This window comes from Cydia strobilella, chromosome 23, assembly GCF_947568885.1.
Source record: "Cydia strobilella chromosome 23, ilCydStro3.1, whole genome shotgun sequence".
In the NCBI taxonomy this organism is placed as follows: Eukaryota; Metazoa; Arthropoda; class Insecta; order Lepidoptera; family Tortricidae; genus Cydia; species Cydia strobilella.
Window position 1 is genome coordinate 3,933,465 of NC_086063.1, and position 12,741 is coordinate 3,946,205.

The 12,741-nt window shown below is 37.6% G+C and overlaps 1 protein-coding gene across 1 annotated transcript; it reads left to right on the forward strand.

Annotated features, from left to right (window-relative positions):
- Nucleotides 1-355: 355 nt before the first annotated feature.
- On the forward strand, nucleotides 356-12,618 carry LOC134751696 (uncharacterized). Its single transcript, XM_063687140.1, has 10 exons — nucleotides 356-361; nucleotides 1,555-1,614; nucleotides 1,727-1,762; nucleotides 3,228-3,278; nucleotides 4,906-4,971; nucleotides 5,289-5,333; nucleotides 5,521-5,631; nucleotides 8,938-8,988; nucleotides 12,054-12,109; nucleotides 12,342-12,618. The coding sequence occupies exons 1-10, from the start codon at nucleotides 356-358 to the stop codon at nucleotides 12,616-12,618; spliced, it is 759 nt and encodes a 252-aa protein (XP_063543210.1).
- The last annotated feature ends 123 nt before the right edge of the window (nucleotides 12,619-12,741 follow it).

Below are 12,741 nucleotides of genomic sequence, written 5' to 3' on the forward strand. Positions count from 1 at the left end.
GTTGCGGGTAAGTTCTTTTATTATAAATATTAATAACTTTTTTAATTTTTGCACCCTTTGAAGGTATTTTCAATTTGAAATCTTTATGGTTAGGTTTTTCTTTTGGGTAATAATTGCTACTCTGTGGGGTTTGAAAAGGTAAGGCGATGTTTACAAATTGGATGGGGAACTGCATAGTGCACGCTGCTTCGTTGTGCGAGCGGGACTTAGTTATATACGCACAAAACGCTGTCACGCTCTTACACCGTAGTAACGTGCGAATTCGTATCAGTGTAACCTTACCGCGAGTTTGACATTGACACTGATATATTCGCTAACGTCTGCGTAACTTATTATACATCTCGCTCGCATTAATATGCCGGTACGACTTACGAGCGAGATGCATAGAAAGTAAGTTACGCAAACGCTAGCGATTGTCAGTGTCAAATTCGTGGTAGGTTACTATTACGCGGTAATCAAACTGATACGAATTCTCACTTTACCACAGAATAAATAATAGTACTTGGTACAGAAGGTTCTCTCTCTAACAAAACGCGTCTATTACGACAGATATGATCGCAGGCGTCCGTTCCGTAGCGGTACGCGGCAACTACTATAGCTAGACACCAAAATTGGTGTGGGCCGCATGTACTTGTAGCGACACGACGAGATCGCGGAGTGAGCCACGCCTGACGTTACTCAGGTGTAAAGCGGGCGGTTGTTTTATAAGGTCACGTTCAGGTAATATGTTTATAAATATTTCGTTGAAATTTGCTGAAGTCCACCAGCCAAAGAAATTCACTAAAGGGGCCCACCCATTACCAGCCCGCCGGACGATATCGGCCTATCAGTTGTTCGGAACTGTCAAATTTTTGTTCTAACTGATAGGCTGATATCGAGAGACGATTATTGACTTCGTAGTCAAACAGGATCAAAAAAGATACAATTTTTTTTATTTACTCGCAGCAAAAATACGCCGATAGTCCCAAAGACGACTACCATGTACGTATTATACAAACGGCCCAATTCGAACAATGCTTGTAAGATGTCACACACAGCGATACGATATTCATCTGTCAGTGTCAAAACTGAAATCTTTCAACTAAAAACGTCACTTTTGACACTGACAGATCGGTATCGTATTAAATTCGATTATCGGTATCGTAGTATCGCTGTGACATCTTATACCTAAGCATTGTTCGAATTGGGCCGAAAGTATCGTAAAGTATTGTTATTATCCATAAATTTGCAATTGTTTATTGTTATTACCTAATTCTCCATTTAAATTATTAGAAGTATATTCTATGAATATGTTGTTGTTGAATTTACTCGAGTGTATTATGCAATCTCTTTAACACTTTTCTTTCGTATTATTCAGTCAGACATCTATTTCAATTTAATACTGTTTTTTTTATTATATTTTATTTTAGAAACAACTTCTGAAAAACGATTTAAACGTAAGTTCTCGTCAGGATACTTAGAAACTTAAGAAAAATCGTACTTTTTGACTTGATGCTGATTTAAAAAAAATATGTACATATTTGACAATTACGTACAATTTTTGTGTATGTTTAGGAATGGACCAGGCAATTGAAGATACAGCACGCGCGTGAGGCGTGGGAGGAAGAACAAAGGGTACCTAGAGTTTTGTACTAAACTAAACTCATCTCATGTATAGTATGAATTCTCTCAAATGATTTTTAGACGTCAGACCCTAATCCGTTAAACAAAAGCCTTTGTTTTTCAGTCTATGCCAAGAAAACCGGAGCTGCCTAGTTCTGGGGTAGGTACTATTTGTGTTTTTTTTTTATAAAAACGGACCTTATTGTCGATGGCGCTTACGCCATTATTAACGATGCTCCGATATAAATACAATGCCGCGCGACTCAGTGCGGCGTAAGCGCCATCGACAATAAACTCCCTTTTCATAGAAAATGCCCCATTTTATTAGATAAAGTATTAGATCATATGGTTTTGACCGGTAGTGACCCTTTGAAGCCGATGGTCCTGGGTTCAAATCCCGGTAAGGGCATTTATTTATGTAGGTAATAAACACAGATATTTGTTCCTGAGTGATGGATAAATATTTGTAAATTATATTTTATATATCGCTGTCTGTGTATCCACAATATTTACAAGTCTTCCTAAGCGTACTATGGGGTATAGAGAATTTGCGTAAGAATGTTCTGTAATATATACATATATATCTAATGGGGTAAGATAAACAATATGAGGATACCTTAAGGGGCCCACAGATTACCATAGTATCCCCCAACCAAACTGACGACCGGGGTCGTAAAACTTCTCATTCATGCTTACGTGATCATGGCAAGAGTGAGAGAGATAGTGATATGACCTCGGTCGTCAGTTTGGTTGACGGATAGTATAGTCTGTCAGTTAATCGCAAAAGGTCACGGTTTCGGCCTGATGCCTAAATCGAACCGAGTGTGTGTGGCCGCTTGACGATTCCGCAGCGTCGAATGATATCGGCCGGACTGTCCGTGGTCTTGGGGCGAAAAGTGTGTAAAACACTGATTTTAACTTTCTCGATTTTTACTCATTATTATTCACAACGACGGGACTTAATCGCGATTAAGTCCCGTCGTCGTGAATAATGAAAAGTGTGTAGTCGCAGAGGTGGCAACAGGCCATTACCGGCACGCAATAATCGCAGGGTGTAGACGTTATTGTGGCCTGAAGGGCTAAGATGGTCGGCTCTTTATCATTTGTCACCATGCCTGTCACGTTCTAACAAATACGTAAGTGCGAAAGTGACGCATGGCATGATAGGTGATAAAAATGCGACCATGATACCGCTGCTGGGACGGCAGGCCGCCCGATAGGACCAAAGACTGCAGGCGGACCGTTTTAGGGTTCGACCCTTTAAGGGGACCACCCATTACCAGTCCGCCGGCCGATATCGGCCTGTCAGTTGTTCGGAACTGTTAAATTTTTGTTCTAGCAGACCGGTCGTCCACTTTCAACTTAAAGGGTCCTGTCAGTTAGGTTAGAACAAAAATTTGACAGTTCCACCAACTGACAGGCCGATATCGTTCGGTAGACTAGGTAATCAGTGGGCCCCTTTAACGAAGAGGCTATTTACTTATGTAAACTTATTTTCCATATGTCAGTATCCAGAGAGGAAAATGAGGACTACGTTTGCATGGAGAAGCGGTCGTCCCTTTTCCTCTAAATCGAAATGCAAAAAAAACATGCTGACTTAAATCTGGTACTGTTTGTTTTTTTAGTTTTCACCATATTGGAATCCTGAAGTACTGCGGGCTAATCTTGCGATACAGGTTAATCCTCTTAAAATTTATGCAGTTTTTTTACTGTAAACTAGAAATGGGCGGAAAATATATTTTGCCGAATACAAATATTTGGCCAAATATCTTACCGAATTATTCCGTATCAATATTACAAACCAAATCTAAAATCGCTTCCTAGGCAATTCCCTAAAAAAAAATACGTATTTAAATCAAAAGATAAGGGATTCGAAAACAAATTTTCAGCGCTCTCCAAATATTCAAAACAGCATATGGATGTCAGTACGGCTACCATCAGTTCGGCACTGACATAAACGCCAGCGTGAACGTAACTACTACTTTCTATGCGAGATGTATAGAAAGTAAATAACGTAGAAGTTAGAGTATATGTCAGTTTTAACACTGTCAGTGACTCATGGTACGGGTACAGAATGTCTCATCATGTGTTTTAATGTCAACGAAAAACGTATCCTGATGGAAGGAGAGCACTTACTGGAGGAATTTACATTTTACAGTCTTGTTGACCAACATCATAAAAAAAAATAAGCTAAGCTAAAGACGCCGGTTCGAATCCGGCTTTCACCACTGGAGGGCTTCGTCACTTTTTCTTTAATATATGACATCTATTACAGTTTTTAATGTTATATATAGTAGTGTGACTACTTAAAAAACACAAATCAAAATATTTAATAAAAATAATTTGATTTGTTCCCAAAACTTGTTCATAGATGGCAGCACCAGTCTCTTTCGCTACAACGTAAATCCGTAAGGAGTTCGTTTAGGAGGTGCAAGCGCGATAGCTAAAGATGCCGGTTCGAATCCGGCCTTCACCACTGGAGGGCTGCGTCACTTTTTCTTTAATATATGACATCTATTACAGTTTTTAGTTAAGAGGCCGGTGTCGATTTTAGTCGCAAAAATGTAAAATTGATAGATTTAGTCCGTGAAATTTTACACCTTTTGTTACCTAATTGAAAAAACAAGTACTGGTTTCTATTAGCACGTCTTCTTATCTTACCTTTTATCAGATCAGTTTTTTGAAAACAGACTCACTAAATTAGTAATGTTTGCTTTTCTGATGGACGTTTAGGTAAACGCGCGTAAAGCACTGACTTATCAGACTACATTTTTATTATTATGACTTTGAAGTAGTGTAAATGAAAGTTAGACGAAATCAATTTTATCCAGAAATTACTTCAAAACAAGTGACAATTTCTCTGAAAATCGACTTAATTTCAACGTAATTTTGATACTTAAACAATCTACAACATTTGCTGAAACTACACTTATACATCAATTTGTATAATTTACCTCCATGATTTTTTGATGAATTTTTAAAAACTGCCCCTTCTCTTCATGCATTACCGGTGACGCACGCTCGCGACCTCATTATTATAAGGCAAGATGAGAAGACGTGCTAATAGAAATCAATACTTGTTATTTAGATATTACGTAACAAAACGTGTATAATTTCAACGACTAAATCTATCAATTTTACATTTTTGCTCCAAAATCGACTACGGCCTCTTAAGTTACTTAATTTATTTATTTTTTAGTTTGTTTTTATTTATTTATTTTATTTTTTTAGTTTGGGGACAGGTTTATTTGTGTAAGGCTGTCGCCAAATATTTATTAATTTAATGTACTTAACGATTTGCAGGATGATATTGACAGTCAATTTGCAACAACGCAAAAACCAAGATTCGATTTACAGCAACAGCGAATGGTATGTTATATGTATTGGCATACAGTTTTAGGGTTCCGTACCCAAAGGGTGAAAACGGGACCCTATTACTAAGACTCCACTGTCCGTCTGTCCGTCTGGCTGTCTGTCACCAGGCTGTCTCATGAACCGTGATAGCTAGACAGTTAAAAATTTCGCAGATGATGTTATTTCTGTTGCCGCTTTAACAACAAATAAGTACTAAAAAGTACGAAACCCTCGGTGGGCGAGTCCGACTCGCACTTTTTCACGGTTTTTCATACAATTTTCTAAAATAAAAATAAAACATATTGGTTTTTAAAACCCTTTTTCTTTTATAGATATCAGCCACTCAAATGATGGAAATGGCAATACAAAGAATGGAGGTAAGCAGTATCTCAATTTACTTTTGCTTGAAATGAAGGTATAGTTTGGTAAGCCATTTCTGTCAGTAGAAAAAGACGGAAAATTTTAAAAATGTAGGCGCGAAATATTCACTGGTCATAATCAATACACACTCCCACACAATGCCACATTTACCTGTATTGACCTTTCTTCACCTTATTTTTGCAGAACGCAGCAATGGCGAAGGCTATGACAAATGTTACGTTTCCAGCAACGGAAACTAAAAACACCCACAGAAGATCGCGTTCTAGAATAGATGGAAGACGTCAAAATGTCGCTGTAAGTTATTATTTTAACAACGTTCATTTCGATTTGACTTGAAATGTTTTACAGATTACTATCCGCGCGTTGGTGTAATTAAAAAAATTGTGCTTTACTCGGTAGCAAGGTTTGTTAACTCGTGCCTTGAAACCCTCTCATCGTTTAATATTCCTAGCTACACGTGGTTCAATATTAGCTTTTCTTCTTCTTCGTTGCACTCTTTACAGAGTGGTCGTGGCCATTATGTAATCTTTTGAGCGACTCGCTTAACAATACGTCGCCATTCCTCCCGTAGAGCTGGTTTCCGTGAGCATTCGCTTACTGTGGCCGACACACTGGCTTTGATTTGGTCGGTCCATCTCATTGGCGATCTTTCTCTAGCCCTGTCACCTCCCACTCTTCCTTGCACAATCAGACGTTCTATGGATGTTCCGTCTCGCCGAGACACGTGTCCAAAGAAGTTGAGGATCCGAGTTTTGACCTTAGAAAGCAAACGCTCTTTTATGCCAAGATTGCCAAGCTCCTCCTCAAGAATAGTTAGCTCCTCAAGATATACCCAGCATTCGTATCCAGCACTACATCTCTAGTGCATTCACTTTCTGTTCTTCGGATACCCTTAGTGTTTAACCAATATTAGCACAAGGGGTTAAATAACAACTTTGCTCCCTAAAACAAATAACTATATTCCAAAATTAATTTATGTTATAATGTTAATAAACATGTTAGCTTGGAATAGTATTAATCCAAATACATTTATAACTCATTTATCTAACTTGTATCCTAACTTTATATAAGCATCCGTCAATTTGTACAGAATTATGGCTATATTACGTAAATTGCTTGATCAAATGTCATTTCTCTCACCCATATCAATGTGATTGAGATTGATGATATCAATTATCCGGGTCAGTGACTCTTCGAATGCAAGGTTCTTATGAAGGTTTCAAGGGTATGATATACGGAGTGGTTTTGTTATATGAATTACGTTAATGAATACTTAAACTCATCCTGACATTAAAGTATACACATGACAATGACAATATTATGTTCACCTCCCATCCAACTTTAAATACCGTATTGTTATTATTTTATTTTATTTATTTTATTTATTTTATTTATTTTATTTATTTTATTTATTTTATTTATTTTATTTATTTTATTTATAAAATTTATTTTATTATATTACTTTGACAATTTTACCAATGCTTTACTGATTTATTTTCACAATGTTTTACCATTATTATCATAATTGTAGTGAATTTCGTGTCATAGCTTTTAATTTTTAAATTATTTATTGTCATTATGTTTTTGACGAAAATTTTATTTTACCTAAAAATACTAATGAATTGTGGTATTTTCTATAAAAAGGGACTTTATTGTCGATGGCGCTTACGCCATTATTAACGATGCTCCGATATAAATACAATGCCGCGCGACGGCTGTGCGGCGTAAGCGCCATCGACAATAAGGTCCCTTTTTATAGAAAATGCCCCAATTATGTACCAATTGGATCAAAGAATGAATGAATAATTATTGCCAAAGAAATCTAGATAAGGAATATTTTAAAACCCTATTTTGCTAAGTCCTAACCGGGTCCTAGTAGTTATGTATGTACCTACCTAACATTAAGTTGCATGTGTTTATGTGTAAACTGTATCTACTTGGTTACAAATAAATGACTATCTAAGGCCCCCTTGCACCATCCCGCTAATCCGGGGTTAATCGGTTAAACTGTTAACCCAGTGTCAAATTGTACTGGTAACCATGGTAACTCCAGGTTTAACCGGTTAACCTCGGGTTAGTGGGATGGTGCAAGTGGCGCTAAGGGGTGAATATGCCTGTCATACCGAACAACTTTTCGGTAAATCTCATACAAATACTACTACTATATAATAATTTTGATTGGTCAAGAAAGAGTGGAACAAGTGAAAGATTATGTATCTGGAAACCTTGTTCACTAGGGACGGTAAGCATGATAAAGATATTGAAAGGAGAGTGAATGCTGGAAATCGCGTGAATGGTCCACTTAACGCTTTTATGAGCAGCCAGAAGGTGCCGCAAAAAGCACGGTTGGCTGTGCATAGAGGGGTGTTGGTGCCTACACTTATGTATGGTAGCGAAAGTTGGGTATGACAGAAGAGGCATCAGAGCCAAGAGAATGCGTGCGTTGAGAAGTGTGTGTGTGGTGTGAGATTGCAAGATAGAATTAGGAACGGTGTGATAAGGGAAAAATGTGGGCTAAACGAAGATGTAGTGATGCGGTTTCAGTCTAATTTCTTGCGGTTTCAGTCTTTTAAGTGCGTGCGCTTATAAAGAATACCATACGTTACATTTTTTGCGGTTGCGGGACCGCTTTTGAAAAACCGCAGTGCGTTCTAAGCCAAAGGTATGTTGAGATGGTTTGGACACGTGGAAAAAATGAGTGAAAGAAGGCTAACAAAGAGTGTATAAGGGAGAAGTAGAAGCTGGAGTTAGAAGGGGTAGACCGCGGAGGACTTTCTCTGATCAAATCGGGGAAATCCTGAAGAAAGGCCAGGTCAAGAGCACCCTAAACCGGCGAGCGTGTATGAAGAATGTCATGAAGTGAAGGAAGCGAAAGAGGTATGTCAGGATCGTAAGTAGCAAGTGGAAATCCGTGGTCTCTGCCTACCCCTCCGGGAAATAGGCGTAATTATATGTATGTATGTATGTATGAGCTCGCACTACTATTTTATAAGGATTTTGAACAGCGCGCCAAGCGGGACGTTTTGGAAACTTAAAATCACATACAAACGTAACGTCACGTCACCCTATCGAATGAAATTTACAGTGAGGTTCGACATTGCATGGAGAAATGATAAGATAAAGATAGATAAGATAAGATATAACATTCATAATTTCTCCATGAAATTTCGAACCTCACTGTACCTTCCGCTGTATCTCTATTCTATCTAATAAACCGTATATCTATTCTGTGGAAGACATAATGAATGGTCTGCCACACACACTAACGACGAAGGGTCCCCAGATTGTGGTCTGACCGTGTATTGGGATGATCGATTTATAGACCCCTTTGTGGTTAGGGATGCCACATACTTGATACTTGTCTTTGTTGAACTATATGTCAAGTGTAGAGCTGTCAAGAAACACGATTTATAATGCCTTTGGGTTTTGATAAACGGAGTAAACTTACGTAATTGATATTTGTAATACTGAGGAGTGGTCTATCTACTAAAAATAGTTTGTTGTTTTAAAATAATCTCATTAGCTCCATTTATAATACAGAGACTCGGTTGTTATCTGTGATACATAAGTAGAAAGTAAAAAATCCCTAATATTTTGCAGAATCAGCGCCCTGCGCGAGCTAGAAAACAGTGGAGTCCACCGAAATCACAGGTTATTTTCTACACAGGCTGTTTTCTATTCCTACCTCTAAGTTTTTAGTTTGTTTGTATGTTTCTACCATTTCATGTAGGTATGATCCAAAAGTCATTTCGCCTTCTCCTTTTCGGTCTACCGGCACCCCCAGAAATAAAATGGACGTTAGCAGTAAAACGTAAAATATATTTTTTTATTGATATATAGAAGGCAAACCAGCAGATGAATCGCCTGATGGTAAGCGATTACCGTCGCCCATAAACACCCGCAACATCACAGTGGTTGTAAGTGTGTTGCCGGCCTTTAAGATGGGAGTACGCTGTTACCTTTCTTCTCGTTCGAGTCCAACTTTTACGTCATTATTTTATGTGAATGTATTTTCAGCCCGTGTTGGGCCCAAGTCCTGGGGTAAGTTCCTTTGCTTTTTTAATATCAGTTAGGTCATAAGGTGACGTTCGGATGGCAATTGCTGCATTACTGTTGCGACGTTACAGCTGCGGCCTTGACGCGGGCCTGTACCTAGTAAGTGATATAATACTAAGATGTATGTACAGTCAAGGGCATAAATATATATACATTCCCAAAGTTTCAAGAACATGTGTACGCTCTTACACATTAGACAATAAATTCGTGTTCACATATTTTTGAGCTATTTGTCTGGATCGATCTTCGACTGTATGTATCCAATTATTCCAATTTACTTATACATTTTGTTACCTCGCCTAGAAATGAAGAAATAAATAAATGAATCCGCGAGTCACCTTAAAAATATTAATTACTCTTCTCAGATGGCAAGTTATTGGTCAAAAAATAGTCATGAGGCTGCTGATGAAGTGAGTGTTTATATTTCTATTTAGAAAATAATATGTAAGTTATCCTATTTAAATCCGCAAAAATATGCGCTCCCATACAAACTAGGAAATACTCTCATTTTAAAACGACATGCTGAAATAAAATGATGCATGTCATTTTACACTGATAGCGTTACTTCGATTGTATGGCGGCGGCTAGGTTCATGTGACTCTTAAAATATCCACGACTGAAATAGTTATTTACGATACAAGTGCGGAAAAGAGGGAATTCGAAACGAGTGGCGATAAATTAAAACACGACCGCAGGGAGTGCAACGTTTTACAGTACATATGGCCCTTTAAACTTTCGACATATGCACGAAAATTGTCTTTACGCACTAGTGCCAGAAAGTAGCACCATATGTAATGTAAAATGAGTCTGTGATAAAGCTTGTCCCAGAAAAAAATGACGTACCTAATATTTTAATTTTCACAAAATCTTACACAACAGTTAAAAATTAACTATTTTATGGTAAATTCTTAAATTGTCTTCGGTTAATACCGCGATAGTTCACGAAATAAAACTATGAAAACGGATTATATCGCGTATATTGACAGGGTGACACCCGTTGACCACGAACACTGTAAAGGGTTCGAAACGTCGGGATGTATTATAAATTCAATTTACACGATATAAACCGTTTTCATAGTTTTATTTCATGGTAAATTCTTGTTACAAATTTATTAACAACATGTACGCATGTTTTGAGTTTTTGACTTTACAAATCCAGAAATTTCGTAATTTTGTTGTAATGGCTGCCATCAGGTTTTGTACATAGGACTCGTTATTAATTTTTAAGCTTTTTTCCATTTCGACTTGAATTTTTCAACTGATATGGCTTTAGTTTTATGTTATAAGAGTTTCTGCTTCATACGAGCCCATTATTTTTCAATGGATCGTAATTCAGAGCAGTTGGGAGTCCTAGCTAAATTGGTTGTCAATACTTACGCTATGGAATGTCCAATTTAGCTAGAACCCTAAATGGATCGGAGCGTGACTACAAACAAGTATGAGAGAAACGCACGATAACTGTATGACATCATTTTGATGTCAATGTACATTCGAATTTGCTTGTAAGCGAGTTTAATGACTTGAAAAATAGAGGTTATACAAAGCGAATCCGTGGCTGATTACAGTTTTTTCACATCTACTATAAATTTAGGGACGACAACGTGTCCCTAATGGCCCTGACGTGACTGAAATCGTAAAATAATTTATGTTATTTCGTATTTAAATCTTCTAATTGCATAGTTCGTTTTGTAATGGTGGCTAAATACAAACTTGATCTTGTGTATAGATTCCACCGACACCAGAGGAGCTTGAAAACGTAAGCATTTGTTTTAATTTATTATTTATTTCGACGTTCGACTATCGGTTTAGACTGTACAGTAGTAAATTTGCCCGTGAAAGTTTTGGTCCTGGGTTAGAATCCCGGTCAGGTCATATGTCCATGTCCAGGTCATATTTTGTTTAAATATGTTCCTATGGAAAGACTAGATAGACTATAAAATACAAACATATTTTTACCACTGCAAATTTTAAAGCAGCACTTTAAGTGATACAAAAAAAACAACTATATACGTTCGTGTATGTTATATTATAAAAAATATATATATCTTTATTTCGGAAAACAAAAAATTCCATAAAACATTGTTAGTATCATCATAATTATTGTGTTTTATATGAATATCCCGAAGGATAAAATGAAAAACATTTTTTTTTTGTGTGGTTACTAAAAAAACCTGTTGCACGTCAAAAATACGATTTATTAAAACACTTACAATTGAAAGCGCGAGCTATATATACTAATATAAATACTAATTTATGGACAATATAAAGACTAATTTATGGACAAAGGCGGGGTACTCACTCACGTATTATTAAGTCGAACAAACGCTCGACATGTTTAAGATTTCAATTTTCGAGGATCTTCATCATTTTAATAATTATGTTCTTGGTTCACGGGAATTTTACAATTAAATTAACTTTACAGTAAGTAATTGTTAACCGTTCTTTACTAGGGAGTACTGGGTCCACCATCTCCGTCCCCAGAAAACTCAGATGTAAGTATTGGGTATGATTAAGCTGTACAATACGCTGTAATACGGTCAACGAATTAAAGTTAAGTACCATTTCGTACCTTATTGTCACTGTGACGATATATTCGCACCTGGCTGTTTATTTTTGGTTACTGATTTGACATTGAAAACTATTCGACTACATTGTTTCAGGAAAACAGACCGTTACTAGTTTGCATTTTAAAAAGAGACATGGCGACTGTGACAAGGTACGAAATGGTACGAAAATTAAATTCTTTGATACCCTAGATGTATCAAAGAATTTAATTTTCTAAATTATATTTTCGACCATGAATTTTAACTTAATCTTCTTCTTCCTCGTATCCTCTATTAAACCATTTTTTATCATTACAGTACACGCCTTAAGGTCAAGCGATTACTTTCGCTTAACAATATCATGGTGAATACATAAATTCTTCTAACTCAATTTTTTTTCTTCAGGGCGAACCACCAAGACCGCGATTTTCACCACCAGCATCTGACAGACCACCCTGGGCACCACTTGAGACTCCTAATGGACCACCTGGACCACAGGGACCTGGACCTTATGGACCTCCCGAACCTCCTGGACCCCCTGGTGGACAAGGAGTACCCGCAGAGTCGCCATATGGACCATCTGGACCTTATTATGGACCACCCGATGAACCGCAACGTGGACCACCCGCTGTCCCGCCAGGGGAACAACCCTATGGGCCTCATGTACCACGTGGTGGATTAGGTCCAGCTGAGGAACCGCCAGGTGGACCCGGATCAGCTTTTTTACCAGGGGAACAAGGACCATATGGACCTTTTGGACCACCTGGTGGACAATCAACTGGTGACTTATATGGAGGCGCTATGC

Coding starts and splice junctions, on each gene's coding strand:
- LOC134751696 (XM_063687140.1), top strand. Junction 3,279..4,905: donor GGGCTAATCTTGCGATACAG/GTTAATCCTCTT, acceptor AACGATTTGCAG/GATGATATTGACAGTCAATT. Junction 12,110..12,341: donor GACATGGCGACTGTGACAAG/GTACGAAATGGT, acceptor TTTTTTCTTCAG/GGCGAACCACCAAGACCGCG.